Here is a 24,271-nt window from a genome sequence, read left to right on the forward strand (position 1 = left end):
AGTTGAAGGTAAGTTGTTTTTAGAAGAGTACAGCTCGTAAATGAGGAAGGAGTGAGATTATTAGAAAATCATTTTTCAGCCCTTAATGAAATGACGATGGATCATCCAGAGATTAAAAACAAGGGATTGGCAGGCAACTGGAAAATGGGCGGGCCAAGTTGTCCTGACCTGGACCCGCCACTTATGGATTCTTGTCAAAACCCTTTGAACTGTAACCTGATCTGGCCCCTGTATCTAACAAACGGTTTACCGGATACCTGGGAGTGGAGGAAAAAATTAGAAGTGGAAGCAATCAGCCAGATTCAGAATGAAGCACACTCTAGGAGACCAACGACCCAGTTTCTTCCATAAGTAAATGGTATAAAAAGCGAAGGGAGGGGAGGAATATTGGTTTTAAAAGACCTAAGAACTATAATAACCAAACACAATGCAAGGGTCTGTTCACATCCTAAATCAAAAAAACCATGTCTAACCAGACATTTTTGAGACCACCTGGAAACTAAAACTTAATTTTTGCCAACCCAATGAAAGAATTATTTTTGAACTTATGTATTTCTTGATTCCTGGTGAGGTTTCCATGTATTTATTGGCCATATAGTTTATCTTCTTTTTTTTTTTAAAGTAAATTTTTAATTGAAGTATAGCATACAAACAGAAAAATACACAAATCCTAAGGTGCCTCTCTATGAATCCAAACAGCACAGAGGTAACCAGTACGCAGATGGAGAAATGGAACATAACCAGCTTCCCAGAAAGGCCCCCTTTGTCCTCTCCTATCCACTAAGCCCCTCCAAAATTTAGAGGATTCATTTTACCTGTTTTTAAACTTTATGTAAATGGAATCACCAAATATGATCTTTTCTGATTGGCCTCTTTTATTCTACATTTGATTTATGAGACCCATGCTGTGCATATATGTCTTTTGGTGGGGGGTTATAGAATGTTCGTTATCTCTTCTGAAAACAATCTTTTGGCATTTAATATTTTGGAAGAAAATATAGGAAAATGTACTATTACCTACTTGAAAATTGTAAAATGGACACACTTTTTATATAATTAAATGTGATAAGGGTGGAAAATCTTCAAAGTGAGCCAACTAGCTTAAGTCAGCTACAGGAAAGAAATATCTTTAGAGATACCAGAAGTTGTCCTACTTGCTTGGGTGTGGGTTTAGGAAATGTCTTGTATAGGATATGAAGATGGCCAGTGTCTGCTTCTGTAATCTGCTCACTTATTAACCAGAGTGTAGTACAAGGTGATGTATTTGTATTGCGTTAATGGTCGACTTCTGCTTCTGTAAACTGCTTACTTGTTTAACGTAGTTTTGGGCTTTGTGAGATGCCTCTTTTGAAATTGTAAGAGTGAAGACTTCCCAGTAAATCAGTAACAAGGAGGTGATTCCTCGAGGCACCAAAGTCCTGGGAAGAGGCACAACATTCCAAGATACAGATAACAAGACTGTCTACCAGGCTATGTTTGATCTAACAACTCCCCAGATACATTTATCTCTGTAAAGGACAGTAACGGTTAACTTCTGCTTTCTGTAATTTCCTCTCTCTCTCTCTTTGTTCTAAGATGTAGTCCGAGGCTTTATAAAACTGCCTCAAACAAAGACCCGGGGCTGATCTCCTCTAACCCTGCGTGGTAGAGTCAGTCGCCGCCCGGCTAATGAAGGCTCATAATTAATCTCAATTGGCTCCTTGGGTCTCAGATTTGAACGCACCACAACAAATGTATTTAAAGGAGAAACTGTGGATCACTATCATCCTAAACAATGAAATGCATGAAAATACAGGTTTGCTATCCTAATTGCACTTTTTTCAAAAATCCATTTAATATACAACTTTTTAAATTGTTCATATGTGTACTACATAAATCCTCATGTACCACCTGTGCGTTTGTGGGGCTTTTTGTTTTGGAAGGAGGAGCGGCACTTATCCAAATTCAATCACATTCTTCATTCATTCATTCATTCATTCATCCCTACATTCAACAACTATTTATTGCTTGCCTACTCTGCAGCCAGATCTTATTCCAGATTCCTCAAATGTTTTTCCTGGGACAGTTTTTTAAAAATAACTTTATCCTTTCTAAAATTCTAAAATAACCCCTAGGTCCTTTACCTTTCTTTGTGATATCATTTATTTAAATGTTAGCCCTTAACAAATTAACACTTAATGGAAAAAAGGTGACACACTATAACTGTTCTATTCTCAAGATAATTACAGGATTCAGAAAATATATTATTTCCCAGTGCGCTGCAGACAATGTAATGTGTAATGAGAGTTTAAAGCTAATAGATGCTTTCTCCTTTCAGTTTTTTTCTTGTAATGGAAATATTTAGTCCCTTTTACCACCCAACTTAATGTATGTTTCTTATAGAAATATCAAAAAATACATGTGAGCAAAAAAAAAAAAAAAAAAGGAGGGAAGAAGTTTGTATTGAGGGCGGGGTTATATTTTTAAAGGTGATAAAACGCTCCTACTCTCAAGTCGCCAAATTAGTATTAGCACATAATTCAAATTTAAAGGACCGGACTACACGGCGCGAGAAGAACCCTGGGTTTCAACCAGGCCTCGGCAGGATTCTCAGGCCTCGACCTCTATTAAACTGGCCCCGCCCCACCTCCGGCCCCGCCCCGCCCTTCCCCGTGGCCCCGCCTCTAGCACCGCCCCTCAGTGGGCCGGGTTATGCTCAGCTCTCGCGAGAGCGCAGCCCGGAAGTTTTCCGTTCTGAGCCGGCAGACTGGGAACCCACGAGGGCTGAACTTCGGAGTGCTCTGGGGGTGAGCCCTGCCTGAACCTGACAGGACCTGGGCGCCATGGGGAAGCTGCATCGGCGGTACAACGTCAAGGGGCGCCAGCAGGCGGCTCCCGGCCCCTCGAAGGGCGCCCCCGAGCCGCCCCCCGTGCGGCTGGAAATAGAGGGTGAGGCGTCCCCGGAGTTGGATTTCGGGGGAGGGGCCAAGCGGGGCCCCGCGGCCAGGGCTGGCCATTGGGGACCCAAGGGCTCCCAGACTGCGCCTTTCCTTTAAGGAGATACAAAGGAAGGGGGGACAGTGACAATCTAATTTTAACTGAAGTGGGACAATACGTGGAGTTTCTCTCGCTTAGAGTCCAGCTCTAGTATAACAGCATGGGGAGTTTGGGCAAGAACCCTAAGTTCGTGTCTTAAGCCCAGACCTGTCTGCTCAGCTCGAGTGCTTGACACTCCCTTGTAGTAGGAGTGCCTACTAAGGGCCAGGAGCTTTTAGGTGCAGGAGACACGAGGGAAAAGGACATTTAAGGAAAAAATCCTTGCCTTGCTGAGCTTAGCAGGGAGGAGACAGGCAAAGACAAACCTGTTGAATCTATAGGATGCAGTGCCGGACGTAAGTACTGAGGAGATAATGCTGAAGAGGTTCTTGGGTGGGTTGCCATGTTCCATAGGGTGGGTGGGAAAAGCCTCACTGAGAAAGTGTTATTTGAGTCAAGACCTTAAGGCAGCCAGAATGGCCCAGTGGGGATGAAATTAAAAATGGGAGCGGGGCGGTGCAGGGCCCCTAGGGTCACGGGGAGGACCGTCCATAGGAGATAGCTGCATTGCCTGAAATTCTCATTCTTCTTAATGAAGGTCACGATACACCTCCTGCACTTTGTCACTGACGTAAACGCGCGAAAAGCCTGAGCAGTTAGTTGATAGAAGAGTCACTTACTGCCCAGATGGGACACTGGAGGGAAAGCCCAGCGTTAGATACTGACACGCGCTCCCCCAGGGTCCCTTCTCCTCAAGGTGCTGCAGTGGGTTGCGTCAAAGAGTAACGTGAGAGCTGAAATTTGGTCTCAACTGTATACTTTAAAACTGTGACTGTAAAAAATAGGTATGACACAACCTCAGTACTTGGTCGACTGCGCTCTCTGAAGAGAACGTGTAGTATCATTATGGAGATAACGTTGACCTTACAGACCCACTGAGAGCAGGCCCCACTCCGTGGGAAGCACTGTTACAGCATGTACTCCCCTTGCTGGTACCCTTCCTCCCCCAACACCAGGATGGAGGCGGCGGGGCCTGCACCCCTATGTCTGTGCCGTTACTGAAGGGGCTCACGTGGAGCAGGAGGGCCCCAGAGGAAGCAGAATTATTGGGGATCCCTGAGTATCGCCAGTGCTCGGACTCCTTGGCCCCGGGACTGTGGGTCAGGCAAGCATGTCTTTTCAGATAGGGGCACGTTGAAAGGAGTCGATGAGAGCAACGTGCTCGTCCTGCCGGGGAAGAAGAAGAAAAAGACCAAGGCCCCTCCGCTGCCCAAGAAGAGGAAGCCTCTGACCAAGAAAGAGCGCAAAGTGCTGCAGAAGATCTTAGAACAGAAGGAGAAAAAGAGCCAGGTGTGCCCGCTCTGTCAATGTCTGCACTGCACACGGCACTCCAGCGTGGGAGACAGGGGTGGGGGGCCTGAGTCCCAGAATGCCCGGGGCAGGGAGCCTGAGAGACCCGACCTCAGAGTTTCGTGAGATTCACGTTTGACTTTCTGTCAAGGTCACCTCACACACAGGGTGCACCCAGGTTTCCTGTTAGCGGCACTCCCACTTAGTCCCTGGAGCCCTTAATACAGGGGAGGCTCACTGTCCTGGGAGTGGGTCCTTTTAAATCCTGTGCAGTATTTTTTCTGCTGTTCAGTACCTTGTTTTTTCTTATTGATTGTGAAGTATGTATACAGTAGCGCATATAAACTATAATTTCACGAATACTAAAATGAAAACTCATGAATCGCCAGGGGAAAGAAACCACGAGGCCCGTCCCCACACACTGCTTTATTCAAGACAGCATGGCGACCCCTTCCCAGCACATGGCTGATGCTCCTGTCGTCACAGCTGGGGGTGCTGCCTCATACAGATGGGCTTCCTTTTTTAACTGGTCTCCCAGTGGTGGGCGCCTGGGTCGTCGACAGTCTAATGACACATGGTGGTGCAGAGAGAGCCTTTAGCTAACCCCAGACACTGTAGGGGGTACGAAGCCACCCTAAGCTCGCACGTCCGTTGGTGTAAGAACACCGCACAACGGTGCAGTTGTAATTAGACTTGTGGTTTAAAAAGACTGGAGTGTCAGCCATTCTGAAATCTCACGGAGTCTCGCTTGGAGGAGAGAGTTGTGATGCCGCGTATCTAACACGTGTGTCCTTCCCCAGCGAGCAGAGATGCTGCAGAAATTGAGTGAGGTCCAGGTTTCAGAAGCGGAGATGAGACTCTACTACACCATGTCCAAGCTGGGCACCGGGGAGCGCATGTACCACACCAAAGAGTAAGTCTGGCAGCCCCTTCTGAAGCCCGTCACTTTGGCCAGGGCCCTGGGGAAGGGCTCTCAGGTGGCAAGTCTTCTGGGGTAGACTGTTTGGAGGAAATACATTTGCAGTGGCCTACATGCCATATTGCTTCTTGTGGGCAGAGGCCCAGATGTCACTAAATAATCACACAAGGCACAGGACAGCAAAGTTTCTTATTCCAATGATGATGCCTTTTGCATAGCAGATTAGGCTAGAAATTCCAGTCAGGTGGTCACATTAGATTTGGCCCATTAGCGAGCTTCATTTGGTTTATGTAGTGTTATTAAGGCATTCAGATTTTTTTGCCAAAGTATAAAGTATTGGCCGGAGACTTCCACGCCTCTCTCCGAGGCTCTGGCGGTGGCCTTGTCGTTCCTTGGTTTGTGTACTCATGACTCCACCTCCATCGTCACAGCATCTTCCCAGTGCCTGTCCTCTGTGGCGTTCTCCTCTCTGGGTCTGTGTCTCTGTTTTCTCATAAGGACACCAGTCACTGGATTCGGGGCCCACCCCAGTCCCACATGACCTCAGCTTAATCCCATCCGCAGAGACCCTGTTTCCAAGTACAGTCACAACCTGAGTCTCCAGTGGACGTGAATTTTGGGGAGACACTATTCAACCCAATACAGCCATCATTTAAGAATTAAGAGATTTCACATGAAAATGCAGATTCCCACCTGGTCGTGAATAGTTGGACAATCTGGCCACACTGGCTGGCATTTCTGCAGGACAACTAGCCTCGGATGGAGCCCGTGCGCTCCTCCGACCCTAGGCCCCCACTGACCCCTGTTCACTCTCGGCGGGCTCTGTTCATCGTGTTAGTGCTGACCTGGTCCCCGTAAGCAAGCATTCTTGTGTATCTAACAACTGCTTACTGAGCGCAGTCTGTGCCCTGGGCTCTTATCTGGCCCTGGGGCTAGAGCAGTGAACAAAAATAAAATAATGACCTTTTCTTCGGAAGCTCGCAGTCTGTGGAGATGGGCAGGGATCAAACGAATGCATACACAGCTAGTGCTGGGAAACACCAAGCAGGAAACGAAGCAGGGGGAAGGGTGGAGGGAGATGGGAGACGTGGCCCAGGCTGCGTGGTCAAGCAAAGCCCCTGAGCGGCGACACTCGAGTGAGGTGAGGGAGTGGGAACAGCCCGTGCAAAGGCCCTGAGGTGGGAAGGCGCTTGGCCTTTGAGTCCTGGCCTCTGGTGAGCGTTTGCGGTCAGAGCTGCCTCGGGTCCATCCGAGGCCTCATGCCTCATCTCCGGCAGGAAGTTTGACGCGGTCACTACCCCGGATCAGAGGATCAGCAGCCTCAGTGGAGCCCAGCGGAAGCGCCGGCTCCAGGAGGCGGAAGAGGAGTCTGAGTCTTCAGTGGAGTCTGACCCCGAGGAGGCCCCGGCCGCTGAGCGGGTGGGGGCTGGTGCAGGGATGGTGGCAGCGTGTTGGCCACCAGCTCTTCCGGGGACTGGGGGCGAGAGCCCAGTGCCCAGTGCCCCAGCCACTCAGGCCAGAACTGCTGCTCCTCCAGCTCCTCCAGCCGCAGCCTCCACCCTGGCTAGGCCCCCCGCGAAGCCCGCCGTCTTCATCCCCGTCAACCGCTCCCCCGAAATGCAGGTTTGTCACTCCGGTGTTCGTGAGAACTGGGGCAGAGGGCGCGCGTCCCCGTGATTTGGGCAGATCGCGTCGCCTGTGCCTTAAACTTAGACCCCCCCGCCCACCAGCAACGGCTGGCAGTTCCCACATCTCAGGCCTCCTCTGCACCGGCCAGGCTGTCCCCATGGACGTCGCTCTTGTGCTCCAAGGACCCGGCCCGTGTCTGTCCCCGCTGGGCCGTAGCCCCTGGCCCCCTCCCCAGCTGTCCGGGCTTCCGTTCTCCAGTGGACGCACCTGGCGCCCCGCGCCTCGGTGCAGTCCACGTGCCAGCTGCCAGCTCGACAGAAACCACGTCTCCCTACATAGTCTTGCCTTGTCTGAGCAAAGTCCCCTCGTCCCTGTGGCCATTCCGCAGGGGACACGCGCACACCACCCCCCCCCCACGCTGGTCCCTGAGCACTGACTTCCTGTTTCTGGCAGGAAGAGCGGCTGAAGCTCCCGATTCTCTCTGAAGAGCAAGTGATCATGGAGGCGGTGGCCGAGCACCCCGTCGTCATCGTGTGTGGCGAGACCGGCAGCGGGAAGACCACGCAGGTGCCCCAGTTCCTCTACGAAGCAGGCTACAGCAGGTGCGGCTGGTGCCGGGTCCCGCACAGGCCCCTTGGGCGACGGGGAATATTGTCCCCAAAAGTCTTCAGCAGCACGTGCCCTCCCAGGCCCGGCTGTGCCGCGCATGCGCCGTGCGACTTTGGGCTGGGTAACTCCCCTGGGCCTCTGTGTCCTCAGCTGTGAGCTGGGAATGGTCACCGCACCTACTTCCCAGGGGTGTTAGGCAGATGCAGTGACTGAACTCATGAGAAATGCTCAGTGAGCCCCTGGGCCGTGGAGCTGTGTGTCGCCTTCTGTTGGTACTTTTGACCCATTTGTGTCGGGGGTCCCCAAGACCACCCGAGGTTCAGTGATTTGCCGGGAAGACTCACAAGACCAGACACATAGTTGTGTTCAGGGTAACGACCTGGTCCACTGATGGGACCCAGCAAAGGAGAGGGCGCACGGCAGGGCCAGGCCACCGGAGTCCTCTCATACGGGGTCACACGGGACACGCGTAACTCTCCAGCGACAGGTTGCGACAGCATGTGTGAAATGCCGTTACCAGGGAAGCCCACTAGAGACACCGCTCCCAGGGCCGGTCACCTAGGCACCTCTGGCTGGCACCCAAATCCCGGCCCCCATGAGGAGAGCAGGTGGTCGTCATAGACCACACCTCGTACGAAGCTTCCAGGCACAACCAGTGCCTCCTGGCGGGTGGCAGGAATCCTCCAGAAATCCAGTCCCCGGGGGCAGCCCCGCCAGCAGAGCTTCGTGGGGAGGGCGGCCTGACCTGCCGCGTGGACGGCTTTCTGTGCAGCCCGGAAACCACCCACGGTCCCCTCGGTGGGTGCCCTGTCTGGAGGAGCATGTGCCCGCCTTGCCCGGGCCACCTGCGTGTCCGCGGCTGCCTGGTCGCCGTCGCGCGGCCGCCGTCCCCGTCTCGTGTGTGCCGACGTGCAGGCCGTTGCTTGCGGCCGTTGTGCGACGCCGAGGTGCCTCGCCCGGTGTGTGTGCCCCGTCGCCTCTGCCGAGGGCCTCATCTACGCGGTGCACCTTGACGCGGAGCTGCGCGTGACTTTGGGACAGACAGGTGACGCGGGCACTGCCGATGTGTTGTGTTCTCTCTCCCCAGTGACGACAGCATCATCGGCGTCACGGAGCCTCGCCGCGTGGCCGCTGTGGCCATGTCTCAGCGTGTGGCCAAGGAGATGAATCTGTCACAGCGGTGAGGGCTCGACCTCTTGGGAGAGGACTGGAGGTGGTCCTTGGCCTTGCCCAGGGCTCCGCTGTCCGGGAGGAGCTGAGCGGCGCTCGTGCACCCAGGGGCACTGGGTGCGAGTGTGGCTTCTCCTCGTGCAGGGGTCTCATACGAGAAGGCTCCCTGCATGCCAGATGGTGGGACTCCGGGCGGCGGGGGCGTGGGGCAGGGACAAGCCAGCCAGGCCCTTGGGCTCACGCCACACAGTGCACTGAGGGGACAGAGCGGCTCTTACAGGGGCCTGAGGGCAGAGCGGAGCAGCGGGTGGGCGGACGCAGGCCAGCAGTGGTCAGTACTTAGCATTGCCAAGTTCGTGCGAAACCCAGGCTTCCAGACCGCAGGTCCTCTGTGGCAGTGGGCCATGGGACTCGCCCTGGAAAGCAGTTTGAGCAGAGCAGGTGCAGCGCGCGCTCGGGAGTGGCCGGGGCGTGTGCGCGATGCCGGCGCCCGGGCCTCAGCCCGCACCTCGAATTCGGCGTTGAAGGGGTGTCTGTCCCAGGGGTGTAAACTTCAGAAAACAGGAGTGTAGAGCGAGGGCGTCTGTCGCCTGTCCTGTCATCAGATGTTGACTGGGCTCTGTCCGCTGTGCGCCCGCCTCCCCCGGGCCCTCGGCACGTGGCGGGGAGTGGCAGCCGCCTGCCCCGTCGGGACTGGCACGCGAGCGAGGGCGGCTCGTTGTGCTTGCTTTTGGCGGGTGAGGCGCCCAGCTCCGTCCCATGGCGGCGGCCGCCGCCGCACGTTTCCTGTGGATCCTTCTAGAGTTCTGTGCCCAGACAGGCCACCCTGTCTCTGTTTCTCCCCGACAGCTGGTTAAGTGGTTCGTGCCGTTCACACCCTCTGTATCTTTTCTGTCCCGTGTGATGGTGTGTCTTGGAAACAGCAATACATATAAAGCTGCCCTTTTTTTCATCTTATCTTTAAACTTCCTACTGTGAGAAGAATTTCAAGCATGTACAAAAGCAGACTGTATAACGTGCCCAACACCCTGTGTTAATAATTGTCAACTCACAACCAACTTTGTCCCTCTGTAACCTTCGGTCCTGCCCCTGGCTGTTGAGAAGCAGGTTGAGATGTCATATCACCTCTAATTCAGTATTGCCCTGTGGGTCTGACAGGCTGACAGGTCAGGGCCTTTTTTTTTTTTTTAATCAGACTCTTTAATAAAAATAGCTGCAGCACCCTCGTGACTAGAGAACACATCGTCACTCCCGAGTGGACTCTAGTCCTGGTCACATTGCCCTGGCTGTCTCCCAACAGGCTTTTACAGTTGGTTGGTCCGGCCAGGGTCCCCACGTGTGTTTGGTTGACATGCTGTCCAGTCGGCCGTGATGGCTACCCCCCCCCACACACACACACACACTGTGGGGGGGGGGATGTCCGGGCATTGGGGGCCCTGCCTTTGGGCCACCTACCCATCTTGGAGTGGCCATGAGGCTACACCCCCAACTAGCTACACTTCTGGGGGCCGCACCTCCTCTGAGCCCTAGCCTGTCCCCACAGGGTCGTCTCTTATCAGATCCGATACGAAGGGAACGTGACCGAAGAGACGAGGATCAAGTTCATGACAGACGGCGTGCTGCTCAAGGAAATCCAGAGGGTGGGTTGCTCGTCTGTCTCCCAGAGCAAGGCCGGTGAGCGTGGGGTGTGGCGCCCTGGGTGTGAGCAGCTTCTCTGCCAGCCGTGGCAGAGTGCCCCATGCCACCGTGCCACTGTGTGACATGGGGCAAGTTACTTGGCCTCTCTGGCCTTAGTTCCTTGCTCTGCAAGCCAGTGCCCTCCTGGTGTGAGTGTGTGGCAGCAGAAACCGCGTGGTGCGTGAGCCGCGTGGCACAGCGTCTGGTGGGTGCGCAGTCGGTGTGAGCTCGCGTTTTCATGACAGTTTGGTGCGTGGACCTCGTGCGTTAGCCGGCGGCATCCTGCCCCTTGCTGGCTGTGTCACGTCCCCTTGGGCTGTGGTCTCTGGGGAGGGCAGAGGCGGCTCCTGCTTCCTCTGCCTCGAGGCCAGCCATGGTCATCTGGGAAGGAGTCTGTGAGCATGGCGTTGGGTCTGATGGCCCCTTTCTGTACCCCTTGCCCTTGGTCCCCGCCCTCCCCACCCAGCAGGCATCTGCATTTGGTAGCTCGCTGCTAATAAGTAGTAGCTGCCCCTTCTCTGCCAGGCCCCGCCCCTTGTTGTGGGCTTCGCAGGTAGTCGTTGTCATCAGGACCCCGTGAGATGGGTCCTGTCATCCCCATTGTACAGATGAAACTGAGGCACGAGGAAGTGAAGTAACTGGCCCGAGGTCACAGAGCAGGACCCCCCGGCCCGAGTGCCCCGGGATTCACGCCTGCTATCGCAGGGCTCCTCGGGCGGGAGTTTGTGGGAGTTTGAGGCCGGGCCGGCCGGCCTCACCCGCTGGCCTCCACTCCCAGGACTTCCTGCTGTCCCAGTACAAGGTCGTGATCATCGACGAGGCCCACGAGCGGAGCGTGTACACAGACATCCTCATCGGGCTCCTGTCCCGCATCGTGTCTCTCCGGGCGAAGGTAGGGAGGAGGCGCGCCCACGGCCAAGGCTTCCTCAGCCCACGCCGGGCTGCTGCTGTGATGGGGTCTTCTGAGGACGAGAGCCCCACCCAGTGCCAGCCTGTGGGTCTCGCTGTAATAGCCCCTGTGTGACCCCACCTGTGGGCGTCCCGGGTACAGCCTCGTAAATTATTACCTGCCCTCTGCCCAAAGCAAGAGGCTCCCACAAGGAGTGTGTGGCTGACCAGGCCACATTGGCACCAGCCCAGGTCGCTGGGGTCGTGGAGCACGTGGGACGGCCAGCCATAGCCTGTGCTGCCCGCTCCGAGCCCCCTGCCCTGCGCCTGGCCTGGCATCAGCCCCGGCCTCCAGTCCACTCCCACCCTGATGGGGCAGAGGCAGGCACTGAGGCCTGCGGGGTCAAGGAGTGCCCAAGGGGTGGGGGCTCCAGGAGCGATCCTGTCGGAGCCCCGATGCTTCTAGGAAGTTGACACTCTGCCTGCTCCTTACGAGTGGGGAACCGTCCTCGAACATTTTCAGTTCTGTATGTGCCGGCCCAGATCAGGGCACCGGCCACGTGCCTGGGGACGGGGCAGCGGTTCCTGCCGTCCTCGGATTTAAGGAGGGCAGCTGGCAGTGAGCAGACTCAGGAGGTCCGTGGGCTGGTGACAGACAAAGCCAGGGAGAGGGGAGAGCCAGGGAGAAGATGGAGGGCGGTGGGGGGAGGGGGGGGCTGAGAGAAATGCGGGAAGAGCAGGCGGGCGTGGCCACGCCCACAGAGCCCCGAGTGGGTGACCCCCGCCTGCCTCACAGTCCTCCCTGGAGCTTCGCCTTGGATTTTAAGGGCCCCCTTACCAAGCCACCGCCCAGGACAGGCAGGTCCTGCTGTCAGCCCACTTTTTCTACTTTTTCTGCCATTTTCAGCAACCAGGGCAGGGGCGGCGGGGTGTGGGCAGGAGGGAGGCCAGGAGGCCAGGGTCACCCCGGCCCTGTGTGGCCAAGGGTCACCGGGCCCACTGTCTCACAGAGGCTCCTGCCACTGAAGCTCATCATCATGTCGGCCACGCTGCGGGTGGAGGACTTCACCCAGAACCAGCGGCTCTTTGCCACGCCGCCCCCGGTCATCAAGGTAACGCCCAGGCCCGGGTCTTGGGCAGCCGGGGAGGTGGCACCTCATCAGCTCCCACCAAGCAAGGACGCCCTGGGAGCAAGTTGGTGCCCAAGGGGCGTTGAGCTGTCGGCCCCAAACTGAGGCCTCGTGGTCAGAAAGTTGAGGAAGCGGGAGGGACCCGGCCTGGGCGAGCGCTCCGCCCGCAGCCCCCGCCTCTCCCCTCCCGGGCTTCCGCTGTAGGTCGAGTCCAGGCAGTTCCCGGTGACGGTGCATTTCAACAAGCGCACGCCGCTGGAGGACTACAGTGGCGAGTGCTTCCGGAAGGTCTGCAAGGTGCACCGGCTGTTGCCTGCAGGTGAGGCCTGCCCTCTGCTCCCAGGCCCGCGAGCTGCAGTCGGCCTGGGCTCCCGGCCCCCTCCGAGTGTCTCGCAGTAGTTACGTGTCCTTGCCGTGCCTCGGTTTCCTCCCCGGTCCCAGAGTGTTTGGTGGCACCTGCCCCACCGACTCCCACCGGAGCGTCGTGAGGCTTCAGGGGCTCACGGGGAGGGCCGCTGGGTTCCGTCCACGTCCGACACCAGGACAGTCCGCAGGGCCCAGGCAGGTGCCCGCGGGCACAGGTCGGCAACCTTCAGTCCCGACGCCCCTCACGGCATTTGCCAAGTTATTGTTTATTCGCTTACTATCATTTAAATGGGCTCGTTCCTTCTTGCTCTGTGCCCGTTCTGGACTTTTCACGTGAAGGGCGCCGTACCGCCCGCGGCCTTGGGTGTCTGGCCTCTCACTCAGCGTCATGTTTTCGAGGTCCAGTGCTTTGATCCTTTCCACGTCGGAGTCGTGCTCCGTTGTGGGGGTGGCCCCCGCCCCGTTTATCCGCCCCTCTGGGCGGGCACCAGGTTGCTCCCTCCTTGGCCATCACGGATGGAGCTGCTGTCACTGTCACCGGCACGGTCTGTGCACAGCCTCTGGTTGGCGCCCTTTTTCCGATCTTCCGGGCCGTGCGGGCGCGGGGGCCCCGCGCTCTGCCGTGTGCCCTGGTTTGGCTCTTCCCCGCGCCCGGCTCTCAGCGGGCTTGGCCCACGGTCATCGCCGAGTCAGCGCCGAGCTTGCTGCGTGAATAGATGGGTCACGGCGGCCGCGTCCCTCCCGCAGGCGGCATCCTGGTGTTCCTGACGGGGCAGGCCGAGGTGCACACGCTGTGCCGCAGGCTGAGGAGGGCGTTCCCACACGCCAGGCCCAGGCCTCCAGGTAACCGGCAGCCGGGGAGGCGGGGTCAGCTCGGCTCAGAGCCTCCCCCTCCCCGCTGGGAGAGCGGACCCCTTAGCCCACCCTCCCTTCCCCCCAATAAACTAAGCAGCGAACTTAGTCCAGGCGGTGAAGAGCCCGGCCCTGGCCGCAGGTGTTGCCTCCCCACTAACCTGCTCACCTTTTCCAGAAAATGAAGATCAGAAAGATTCAGTAGAAGAAACGCAGAAGTTTAAGAAGTCGCGGGCGAGGGCGAGGAAGGCCCAGGCGGCGGTACGTGCAGCCGCGGGGGTGGCGAGGGGCCGGGGGTGCCCTGTCTGACCCCTGCCCCCCCCACCCCCTGCATGGCTGTGTAGGTGGAAAGCTAAAACAAAATAGAATTCAAGTTCACTTCCGCGGTCACACTAGACCTGCTTCAGGTGCTCAGTGGTCCTCTGGGACTGCTGGTGACTGTCCTGGGTGTAGAGGGCTCAGGACACTCCCGCCATGGAGGCGTGGCGCTGCTCCAGAGGCGGTGAGATGGTCTGTGACTTGAGACATTCAAGGATCCCTGTGCTGCGATCCAGGAGGATCGAGGCCGGGCCCCGAGCGCCTGGGCAGTAGCATCATTATTTAGTCCTGACCTTCCTGCTGCATGTACAACATGCCGGGCAGGGTGGTCCCTTACGCGTGTGGGTTAATGGTCCTCACAGCAGCCCTGTGAGACGCGTCCGTGGTTGGCCCCAATTTTCAGATGAGGAAATGGAGGCAGGGGAAGGCCGGGTAACCTGCCGTGGCGTGTGGCCCGCGGGCGGTGGTGGAGCCGGGCCCAGCTCTCGAAGGCACTTGTCTTTCTTGGTGGCTCGTCTCCGTGGGGCGACCCGCAGGCCCTGGTCCTGACGTCTCGTCCCGTCTCCCGCAGACGTTGCCCCAGATCAGCTTGGACAGCTACTCGGTGTTGCCAGCGGGCGAAGGCGACGAAGACAGGGAGGCGGAAATGGACGACGAGGAGGCCCTGGGCTCGGACCTGGACCTGGACCTGGCCGACGACGGAGCAGACGGAGGTGTGGCCTCAGCAGGGCCCCCTGCTCCCGCGCTGCTCCGGTTCCGTCATTCAGCAAGTGTCCGTCACGCCCCAGACTTCCTGTCCCGTGCTCGGGGCTCCAAGTCAAGTGATGTCACCTGGAGCGGTTCCCCCTCATGAGCTCTGAGCCCCAGGAGGGCTGGGGATTCTGGTGCTTCGTCCCCTGCTGTCCTCTGAGCTCCTAAGGCTGGCACCGAGCAGGTCTCCACGTGCTTGTGTTGCTTGGACTGGGGGCGCCACCCTGGGCTCCCCAAGGCTGGGCGAATGTAGGCCTCAGGGCTGGCTGGGAGGACAGTCCAACTCCCGAGGATGGTTGCCAGAGCCCTTTGTGGAGACAGGGCCGTGGGGGGGAGGCGCTGGGCAGTGTGAGGCTGGCTCTTGCCCGGGGCGTCGGGGTGCCATTAGGGGGTACCATCGTACCTCTGCTCTCCCCACAGGTGAGCAGCCAGATGCCTCGCTCCCCCTGCACGTGCTCCCACTCTACTCTCTGCTGGCCCCAGAGAAGCAAGCGCAGGTGAGGGTGCAGGGCCGGGGGCGGGGCCTGGCTGGGCGCCTCCCGTGTGCGTCCAGACGAGGCTGGGGCAGGCCCCGGCGTCCACCCTGTTGCCTGTTGGCTCAGGCCCCGGTTTTTGAGAGCATTGGGGTCTCCAGCTTTCCTGCATTTAGCTTAGGAGCGTTGCAGCCTGAGGCAAGGAGAGGACCCGGTCACCGTGTCACCCCCCGGCCCACACGGCCTGCCGCCTTCTCTCTGATCGAGAGGAGTTACCCGACTTTGACCCCACGTGAATTCTTCCCTGATTCTGGTGCGTCCTTGCCGCCTGCCCCGCCACACTAGGTCTTCCAGCCGCCCCCAGAGGGAACGCGACTGTGTGTCGTGGCCACCAACGTGGCCGAGACGTCCCTCACCATCCCGGGCATCAAGTACGTGGTGGACTGTGGGAAGGTCAAGAAGCGGCACTATGACCGGGTCACTGGCGTGTCCTCCTTCCGCATCACCTGGGTCTCGCAGGCCTCGGCGGATCAGCGGGCGGGCCGTGCAGGCCGGACGGAGCCTGGCCACTGCTACAGGTGGGTGCCCCGGGGCCTCTCTGTCACCGAGACCTCTGCAGCGGCCATCCTCTGGGGAGCAGGAGAAAGGGGGTCCCGCATCCCACAGGAGACTGTCCTTTGTCGTTGGCCTTCAAATACGTCTTTCCTTTATTCCACTGTCGGGGTCGGGCCCTGTCCTTGGCAGCTTCGTTTTGTCTCGTTCTGTTTTGTTGTTTTTTGTTTTTTTTTTTTTTTTTTGTGGTAAGAGTCCTTTATGTTAGAGCCTTGTCAGAGGTGACGCTGGCAAATGTTTTGTTCCCAGTGTGTGTGCCGTTGTTTTCTTCAGTAGCTGTTGCTGTCCTCTTTAACGTTAAGTGATACAAGAAAAAATCGAGAAACTATACAAAGAGAACAGTAATGATAACGGTGGTTGCATTTACCGAGCGCCCCGCGCCGCCTCAGCCCCTACGTGATACCTAAAACACTCCCACCAGCGCCCCGAGGCCGCCGCGAGGTTAGCCCACCTCACGGGCCAGGCAGCGAGGCAGGGGCGGGAGCTCCGCGGGCTGCGTCGGGCGCGGCGTCGGGCAGCGTGGCCGAGCGCCGCCTCCGCTCATTCGTTTCGCGCTGTCGGCCCTTCTTCAGGCTGTATTCGTCCGCGGTTTTCAGTGACTTTGAGCAGTTTCCTCCCCCTGAGATCACCCGGAGGCCCGTCGAGGACTTGATCCTTCAGATGAAAGCCCTCAACATCGAAAAGGTCAGCGCAGCCCCCAGCCCTGGCCCCCCAACGCGCCCGTGTTTGCCCCTGTCTGGTGTGGTCGGCGAGGACTGCCCCACCCCCGTGGGCCAGCTCCCCTTCCTCACAGCCGGGGGGCCCGAGAGCTCAGCTCTCTGGTGGTTACCCAGCACCCGGGGCTCCCCGCCTCCCAGGACCCTCACTTCAGGACCCCCAGTGCCGTGCCACGCGACCACCCGGGGCGGCTGCCTAGGACAAGCTGCGCGGGCCCGCCCAGTGCGTGGAGGGCCGTCGGTGTCCTCGGGCCCCCGCCCCGTCACGCTGCCCCTGTCCAGGAGGGGCGCCTCTCCCCGCTCCCATCGGCAGCCCCTCCCCACCCCTCTCTCCGGCCCCGGCACCCACAGGCCGCTTTCCGTCTCTGTGGCTTCATCCATTGTGGCCATTTCGTGTGAGTGGAGTTGTGCTATTTGTTCCTCTGTGACTGGCTTCTGAGCAGCGTGTTTTAAGGTCCCCCCGTGCAGTAGTCTGGGCCGGTACTTCCTGCCTCGCCGTGGCCGCATCGCGTCCCAGCGCGCGGTGACCACGTTCCGGGTGCCAGTTCGCGCTTGCTGGACGCCCGCTCGCTCCCACCTTTTGGCTCTCGCGAATAGTGCCGCTGTGCGCGCGTGCACGCAGGGAGTTAGTCCACGTGTCTCGAGTTGGTCGCTCTAAGGTGCCACCGTCTCAGCCCCTCACTCCCTGTCCCCTCACCGTGTGACCGTCTGGCACGTTCATTTTTTCCTGTCCGTGTTGACGCACGTCTGCGGCGCCTTGTGGCTGAGCCGCGGCTCGTGGAGGCGGAGCCCGCGTCCTGCTTTCCTTGACGTCCACGGCCAGGAACGGCCCTGGCGCCCGCGTTAGGGGCTGAGTGAATGGTGCGCGGTGGGTGCTCAGGGCCCGCTCTTGAGCGGGTGGACGATGTGAGCAAGAGAAGGGAGGGGCCTTGGGGCTCCTCTGGCCGCGGCCTGGGCAGTGGCGGGGACCCCGCCCGAGTGGCCCGGCTCCCTCCCGCGGGCGCCGTGCTCGCTCCTCCGCGCTCACTTCTGTCGCCGCTGTCCCCGTGCCCCAGGTCGTCAACTTTCCCTTCCCAACCACCCCCTCCGTGGAGGCCCTCGTTGCTGCCGAGGAGCTGTTGATCTCGCTGGGTGCCCTGCAGGCGCCCCAGAAAGCAGAAAGGTAGGGCAGGGGCTGGGGGAGCCGAGAGGCGGGTTCGCAGCCCGTTCTCAGCCCTCCCCGCTCCCACCTCTGCCCCTTCCCCGTCCCCCCTCCCTACCCCCCGGCACCCGGCCTGCAGGGGCCCTGAGCTTTGGCGCTAGAGCCGCCTCCGTCCTCCAGGGCGAAGCAGCTGCAGAGGTCCCGGCTGAGCTGCCCCATCACCGCGCTGGGCAGGACCATGGCCACGTTCCCCGTGGCGCCCCGCTACGCCAAGATGCTGGCGCTGAGCAGGCAGCACGGTTGCCTGCCCTACGCCATCACCATCGTGGCTGCCATGACCGTCCGGGAGCTGTTCGCGGAGCTGGACAGGTGGGGTGCGGACTGGGCACTCGGGGCTCTCACTCAAGCTGACGGGCCACCTGGGCTGGGAGGTGGCCCGGAGCCTGGCCCCGGGGCGGGGTAACCGGTTCATGGGGCGGCCTCATGCAGGACCCTTGTCCTGCAGGGCCTGGCAGTGCTCCGGTCTCCACAGAGTGTTTTAATGGAATTCCTCGAGCACTGCCAGCCCCCGGGTTCTGTAGCGTAATGGCCAGGAGCCCAAACTCTGGGCCAGACCTTCGGGGTTCAGCTCTCCCTCTGCCAGCTCCCAGCTGTGCGGCCTCGGGAGGGCGACTTCCCCTCTCTGCGCCTCATCTTCCCCACGGGGAAAACGGAGGCGACGGTAACGAAGACCGAGCCGTTAGGGCTCAGTCGCTCAGTGCCGGGACGGGACCTGGAACCGCGCCGGACGCGTGCCTGAGTGTCCGCTGCTGCGTTCAGGCTCGGGGGCCGTGGGAGAGGGCGTTGGTCCGGGTCCTGCCCGGGGCCCGTTTCGGCGGCTTTCAGGAGTCGTCAGCGTTTCTCATAGCAGCACAGCGACACGCGACGTCGCCTGTGCGTCGGGCGGTCTCCTGGTGTCCGCGCTGACCTCCGCGCTGACCCCCGGGCGTGGAGGTGCTGGGGAGGAGGTGTACGCGTCGGTACCTGCTGGCCGCGGGAGCCGAACTTCGGGGTGGATGTTGAGCCAGAGCCGAGGACCTTAGTCATGCCAGGTGCCCACCAGGCATTGCCTCTGTCCCTGAGCCTCAGCCTGCTCGGCCAGGCACTAGCCGAGAGGTGTGTGTGTTTACAGACCGGCCGCCAGCGACGACGAGCTCACCATGCTGAAGGCCAGGCGGGCCCGCGTGGCCCACATGAAGAGGACCTGGGCGGGACAGGGCACTTCGCGGAGCCTCGGGGACCTCATGGTGCTGCTGGGTGCGTGCCCCGGCGAGCAGGGCGCGGGGCGGGGCGGCGGGGCCGGGGCGGCACAGCGAGCGAGTGTGCCCGGCGCCCACAGGTGCCGTGGGGGCCTGCGAGTACTCCGGCTGCTCACCCCAGTTCTGCGAGACCAACGGGCTGCGGCTCAAGGCCATGCTGGAGATCCGACGCCTGCGGGGCCAGCTGACCACCGCAGGTACGGCCCTCCCCCGGGCGGCCCCGGGGCGGCGCGGCCCTTTCAGGGGGCGTCGTCCGTGTCCTCGCTTCCCGATCATCCACGGGCTCCGCCTTCGCCAGTTCGCCTGCTCAGGAAAGTCCGTTCGCCGCCCGCGGTCGGCCCTCAGGGCCTGCGTGCTCCTTTCCGGCGCGCCAGTGAGCAGAGCGGTGAGGCGCGCGCTCCCGCCGGCCGCTCAGTCGTACGCGCTCCTTGGCGACAGCCCTCTCGTCACCCTCCGCCCCTGGCTCTGGCCTAGACCGCTGCCCCGGGCACCCCCAGTTTCCTCCTTGGGTTCCCCTCTCCCAAGTAGGACTTGGCCCTGGCTTCTCCACGTCTGGTGGGGCCCACGTGTTTCTGAGCTGCTGTCCTGCCGCCCTCGGTGGCTTTTATCCTCGAGGCTGCTGTGGGCTCAGAAAGCGGATGGAGCTGTAATCACATCTGCTCTGAGGCTGGAGGAGGGGCGGCTCCATGCTCACAGCCTGGACGAGACCGAGACCGAGTCCCAGGGCTACCCTGGGGGTCTAGGGACATAGGGACAGTCACCTCTCATACGTCACTCTGCCGGCCACAGAGGAATACTGGGGACATGGCTATGGGGTGGGAGGCGGGTTTTGCCCGGCTGAGGGCTTTGTCTCCTCAGAAGCCTCGGTGGGGGGCGGCCGCGGTAAGCGGGTGCTGAGGCTGGAGCTCCGCGCTGGGCCTGGGGCTTCCCACACGGTCCGGGCAACGCCAGCCCCAGGCCCGCCAACTCACCACCGTCCTCACACCCGGCTCTCCCCGCAGTCAATTCCGTGTGTCCTGAGGCTGGGCTCTTCGTGGACCCCAAGATGCAACCGCCTTCCGAGAGCCAGGTGACCTACCTGCGGCAGATCGTCACGGCCGGCCTGGGTGACCACCTGGCCCGCAGGGTCCAGAGCGAGGACCTGCTGGACGACAAGTGGAGGAACGCCTATAAGGTGGGGCTCCAGCTCGGGGGCAGGCCGCGTGGTGGTCGCAGTGCCTGGGGCTCCCTGCCCTCCCCACCCCCCACCTCTCTCGACTCCTGCCAGCCTGGCCACTTGTGAGCCCCGGCTCAGGGCATCATCAGGACACCTGGAGCAGCCTCCAGGAACGTCCCCACCGAGGAACAGGGTCGAGTGCGCGGTGGGGTCACAGCCCCTTCGGGGCGTGAGCTCACTCCGACGTTGTCGGACCTGGTTAGTTGAGGCGCCGTCGTGAGCGGTGCCACTCACCGTCCAGGGAGCCTGCAGAGCTGCGCGCACGCCCCACCGGGGTCCGCAGGCTCAGCGCCCCCCACGCCCCGCCGGCTGAAGCTGCTGTCTGTCTGCGGGGCGGCTCCTGCCTGGCGCCTCATGGGAAGGGAGTCACAGCATGTGGCCTCTCGGTCCGGCTTCTCGGTCAGCAGGGTCCCGAGGTCTGTGACACTGCAGCGGTCACTGCACGTGTCAGCACTGTTCCCGGCCGCGTGCCCGGCCGAGAGCGTGGCTGGACGTGCGTGGGCTCATCTCACCTGGCGCTCGCGCCGCCTGCACTCAGCCCGCGCCCCCTCTCTCTCTGCAGACCCCTCTCCTTGACGACCCCGTGTTCATCCACCCAAGCTCCGTCCTTTTCAAAGAGCTGCCCGACTTCGTGGTGTACCAGGAAATCGTAGAGACCTCCAAGCTGTACATGAAAGGTCGCGACGCTGGTGGCCGGCCCCCCGCCTGGCCCGCTGTGGCCCTGCCGAGCGGCGTCGCTGGGCCCCTGGGAGGGGAGGACACACGAGCCCCTCCCGGGCAGCCCTGCCCGCCGTAACCCCAGCCCCTCTCCCGGGCCCCCAGGCGTCTCGGCCGTGGAGGCCCAGTGGATCCCAGCCCTGCTGCCTTCCTACTGCCAGTTCGACAAGCCCCTGGAGGAGCCGCCCCCCTCCTACTGCCCCGAGAAGGGGCGGGTGTTGTGCCACCGGGCCAGCGTGTTCTGTGAGTCGGGGCGACTTCTGGCGGCCTTGGGCTCCGGTGGACACGTGGTCCCATGCTGCACAAGGCAGTGCGTGTGTGTGGGCCAGGTGGCGTCGCGCCGGGCTGGCCGTCCCTTTGGCGGGCAGGGCCCAGGGCTCGGGATGGGCCTCGGGCGGCAGCGGGGGTCCTTCCAGGCGCCTCACTGGCCGCCGCCCTCCAGATCGCGTCGGCTGGCCGCTCCCCGCGGTCCAGGTGGACTTCCCAGAGGGCCTCGACTGCTACAAGCACTTCGCCCGGTTTCTGCTGGAAGGGCAGGTGGGGAGCCCCGTGATCCTCTCGGCCCCTCTTTGCTGCCGGGGGTGGGGGGTGAGCCCGGGACCCCCGTCCCCATCCTGTACTCTCTCCTCAGGTCTTCCCCACACTGGCCCCACACCGGGGCTGTTTGCTGTCCAGTCCCACCACGATGCTGAAGACGTGGGCCAGGTACAGCCTCTCCCGGGAGCACCGGAGTGGCAGGTGGTGGTGACGGGAGCTGGTGTGTGTTAGTGTCCTGGCCACCATAACAAATGACCGCCAACCGGGGGCCTTAAAGCACCAGAAATGTCTCCTCTCACAGCCTTGGAGACCAGAGGTTCAGAGTCCGGGTGCCAGGCCTGCGCTCCCTCGGGAGGCTCCAGGGGAGGGTCCTTCCTGCCCCTCCAGCCCCTGGGGGACCCAGGCGTCCCTTGGCTTGTGGCTGCATCTTTCTGATCTCTGCTCGTGTTCACATGGTGGTCCCGCGTCTCAGGGTGCCTCCTTTGAGCACACTGTCATTGAGTTCGAGGCCCACCCCGGTCAGTACGACTGCATCTTAATCACATCTCCGAAGACGCTGTTGCCCAATAATGTCCCATTCTGAGGTTCTGGGTGGATGTGGACTTTGGGGGTCCGGACACTGGTCACCCCACCACAGAGCCTCCAGGTGCCAGCAGGAATGCCTGAGCCCCCGGGGCCTTCCTGCCAGCTGAGCACTGACCCACCCCCACCCACCTCGTCCCTGCCCCTCCCCCTGTGATCTTTCTGCCCGTGGCCGCCCTCCCTGAGGGTGGCATCCTGGACAGCGCCCCAACCCCCCCCCCCCCGCCAGGGGTTCCAGATGAGGGCGTGGGGCCAGGTGCCCCTGCCAGGCTGCAGCCAGCCCAGTCGTTCACCCAGGAGAGGGTTTTGAGCATCCTCTGCTGGGGTACGGGCATGACCCTGTCCCACTGGGACATTCCAGTGCCGGGGACTGACACCTAACAACACAGTACAGGTGGTGGGTGGTAACAGGGTGTTGGAGCATGGTGTCGGGTCAGGTGGGGCTGGGCAGGTGTGGGGGAGGCAGGCTGTGGACCAGGCAGAAGTCTAGAGGAAGGTTCTAGATGGGATGGCAGCATGTACAGAGCAGCCCGGGTGGGTGAGTGCTCGATGAACCTGGGAAAGGCCAGGCCGACAGGTCAGAGACGGCAAAGATGGAACTGACCGGTAGGAGCTGGTGTCAGAGGTGACGGGGTCCAGATCTGTCCGTCCAACACCCCCATGTGATGGAGGGAAAGGCATGTCACACCCCCGGGCAGGGCTGCCCTGGCGTTGGTGCTACCCCGTCCCGCGGCTTCCGGACCGGCCGGGGCGGCCAGCCTGCGGGCAGCGTGACGCCCCATGGCCCGCACCCCCACCCACAGGCTGCAGCCCAGGACAGAGATTCTGCTGAGGGCCCTCGTCGCCGAGAGAGCCGACTGCCGGGACGCCTTGCTAGCTGCTTGGAGGAAAAACCCCAAATGTGAGTGTGACCCGGCAGGTGCCCCATGGCCAAGCTGGGGAGTGGACGGGACGGGGCCCGCCGAGGCCACCCGAGGCTGGCGGGAGGGTGTGCCTGCAGCGGTGGCCGGACACAGAGCCACTCTGACACCGCCTTCCCGCCTCCTGCAGACCTGCTGGCTGAGTACTGCGCGTGGCTCCCACAAGCCATGCACGCCAACATCGAGAAAGCCTGGCCCCCCACCTCTGACCTCTGACCTCTGACACCACGCCTGGCTGCTGGGCCGAGGACTGGTCTGGGGACCAAAGAGGCTGGCACTGGCCAGTTTCTGACATGGTCACCCCGGACCGCTCCCAGGAGGCAGGTCAAGCCCCTGGACACCCTGGTCCATCGTGGCCGGATTGTGGACACAGCTTGCTGCCACCCTGGGCAGTCTGTCCCAGCGGCGACTTTTTAGAACTATTTATTACAAGGTGAATAATGGTGTATCTCACCTGCTTTTAAATGTGCTCTATGGACTACATTAGTCCCTTGTCGGCCAGTGGGTCTGGGGGCATGCGGGGGCAGCTGCAGGACCTCCCCCGGGGCCCCCCTCCGCCGCGAGAGCGGTGCGCCTTCCCCGCTGGCCAGGACACAAGGAGGGGGTCTCCTCCCCGACGGGCACCCCTGCCAGCCACGCTGCTGTAATAAATCTTGGCATGAGTCCAGAACGTCATCTCAGTTGGTCTCTGAATGTGGGGTGGTCTTGGGGAGTTCTCCCCTCTACACGTGCACACACACACACACGCACACACACACGTGTGTGGAACTAGTGGGCGGGCACTCAGCGTGGCGGTGGTGGTGATCTGCCCTGTGAGCACGCAGGTCGGGCTGGCAGAGTTCCTCTCGGGGATTTTTCCTAAATCAGTTTGTGCTGCCACCGTAATGTAGATGCACAAGTTCCATGATATAAACATGTAAGTAAGGCAGAACAACACAGACACGGTCAATGTTCCAGAACTCCACTGTCCCCACGCCCGTGAACCCGGGTACCGCCGAGGAGGTCTCTCGCTCACTCTCGCTCCTCTCTTCCCCCCACACATGTCCAAGCCATCTGCAAGTTCTGTCCCTTGTCCCTCCACATCCAGAACTTTTCCAGAGCCCCCTCATGCTGCCCGCCTCCACAACCTCCCCCTGCCCTGAGCTGCCTGGGCCACGCTGTGCCTTCCTGGCTGGCCCACGGTGTATTCTCCATGTGGCCAGCAGAGGGAGCCTCTAAAACCCAAATCTGCTCTTACCTGCATCGGGCCTTCCAGTGTCTTGGAGGGTTCAAACCCCTGCTCCCCTCCTGTAAGCTCCGCGCACAGGGCCCTGTCAACACAGAGCAGCCCAGTCCCTCAACCTCGGGGCCTTTGCACCTGCCCTTTGCTCGGTGTGCGCAGACGGG

At 60.5% G+C, this 24,271-nt stretch overlaps 1 protein-coding gene across 2 annotated transcripts; it reads left to right on the plus strand.

The window, feature by feature from the left end:
- The first annotated feature begins 2,731 nt into the window (after nt 1-2,731).
- DHX37 (DEAH-box helicase 37) lies at nt 2,732-23,555 on the plus strand. 2 transcript variants are annotated; one of them, XM_036220516.1, is made up of 27 exons: nt 2,732-2,928; nt 4,181-4,365; nt 5,166-5,278; nt 6,562-6,907; nt 7,367-7,515; nt 8,610-8,702; nt 10,236-10,332; nt 11,148-11,261; nt 12,268-12,369; nt 12,592-12,706; nt 13,501-13,596; nt 13,784-13,866; nt 14,495-14,636; nt 15,094-15,170; nt 15,492-15,724; nt 16,331-16,442; nt 17,530-17,636; nt 17,796-17,984; nt 18,787-18,911; nt 18,994-19,110; nt 19,915-20,087; nt 20,692-20,806; nt 20,952-21,089; nt 21,289-21,383; nt 21,478-21,551; nt 22,769-22,866; nt 23,016-23,555. In XM_036220516.1, exons 1-27 carry the CDS (start codon nt 2,823-2,825, stop codon nt 23,099-23,101), a joined length of 3,480 nt encoding a protein of 1,159 aa, XP_036076409.1. In that variant the 5' UTR covers nt 2,732-2,822; the 3' UTR covers nt 23,102-23,555. The 2 variants fall into 2 exon arrangements, with proteins under 2 accessions (XP_036076409.1, XP_015985342.2); XM_016129856.2 differs by having other exon boundaries at nt 4,199-4,365.
- The last annotated feature ends 716 nt before the right edge of the window (nt 23,556-24,271 follow it).

Source organism: Rousettus aegyptiacus, unplaced genomic scaffold (assembly GCF_014176215.1).
Source record: "Rousettus aegyptiacus isolate mRouAeg1 unplaced genomic scaffold, mRouAeg1.p scaffold_m13_p_5, whole genome shotgun sequence".
Lineage (NCBI taxonomy): Eukaryota > Metazoa > Chordata > Mammalia > Chiroptera > Pteropodidae > Rousettus > Rousettus aegyptiacus.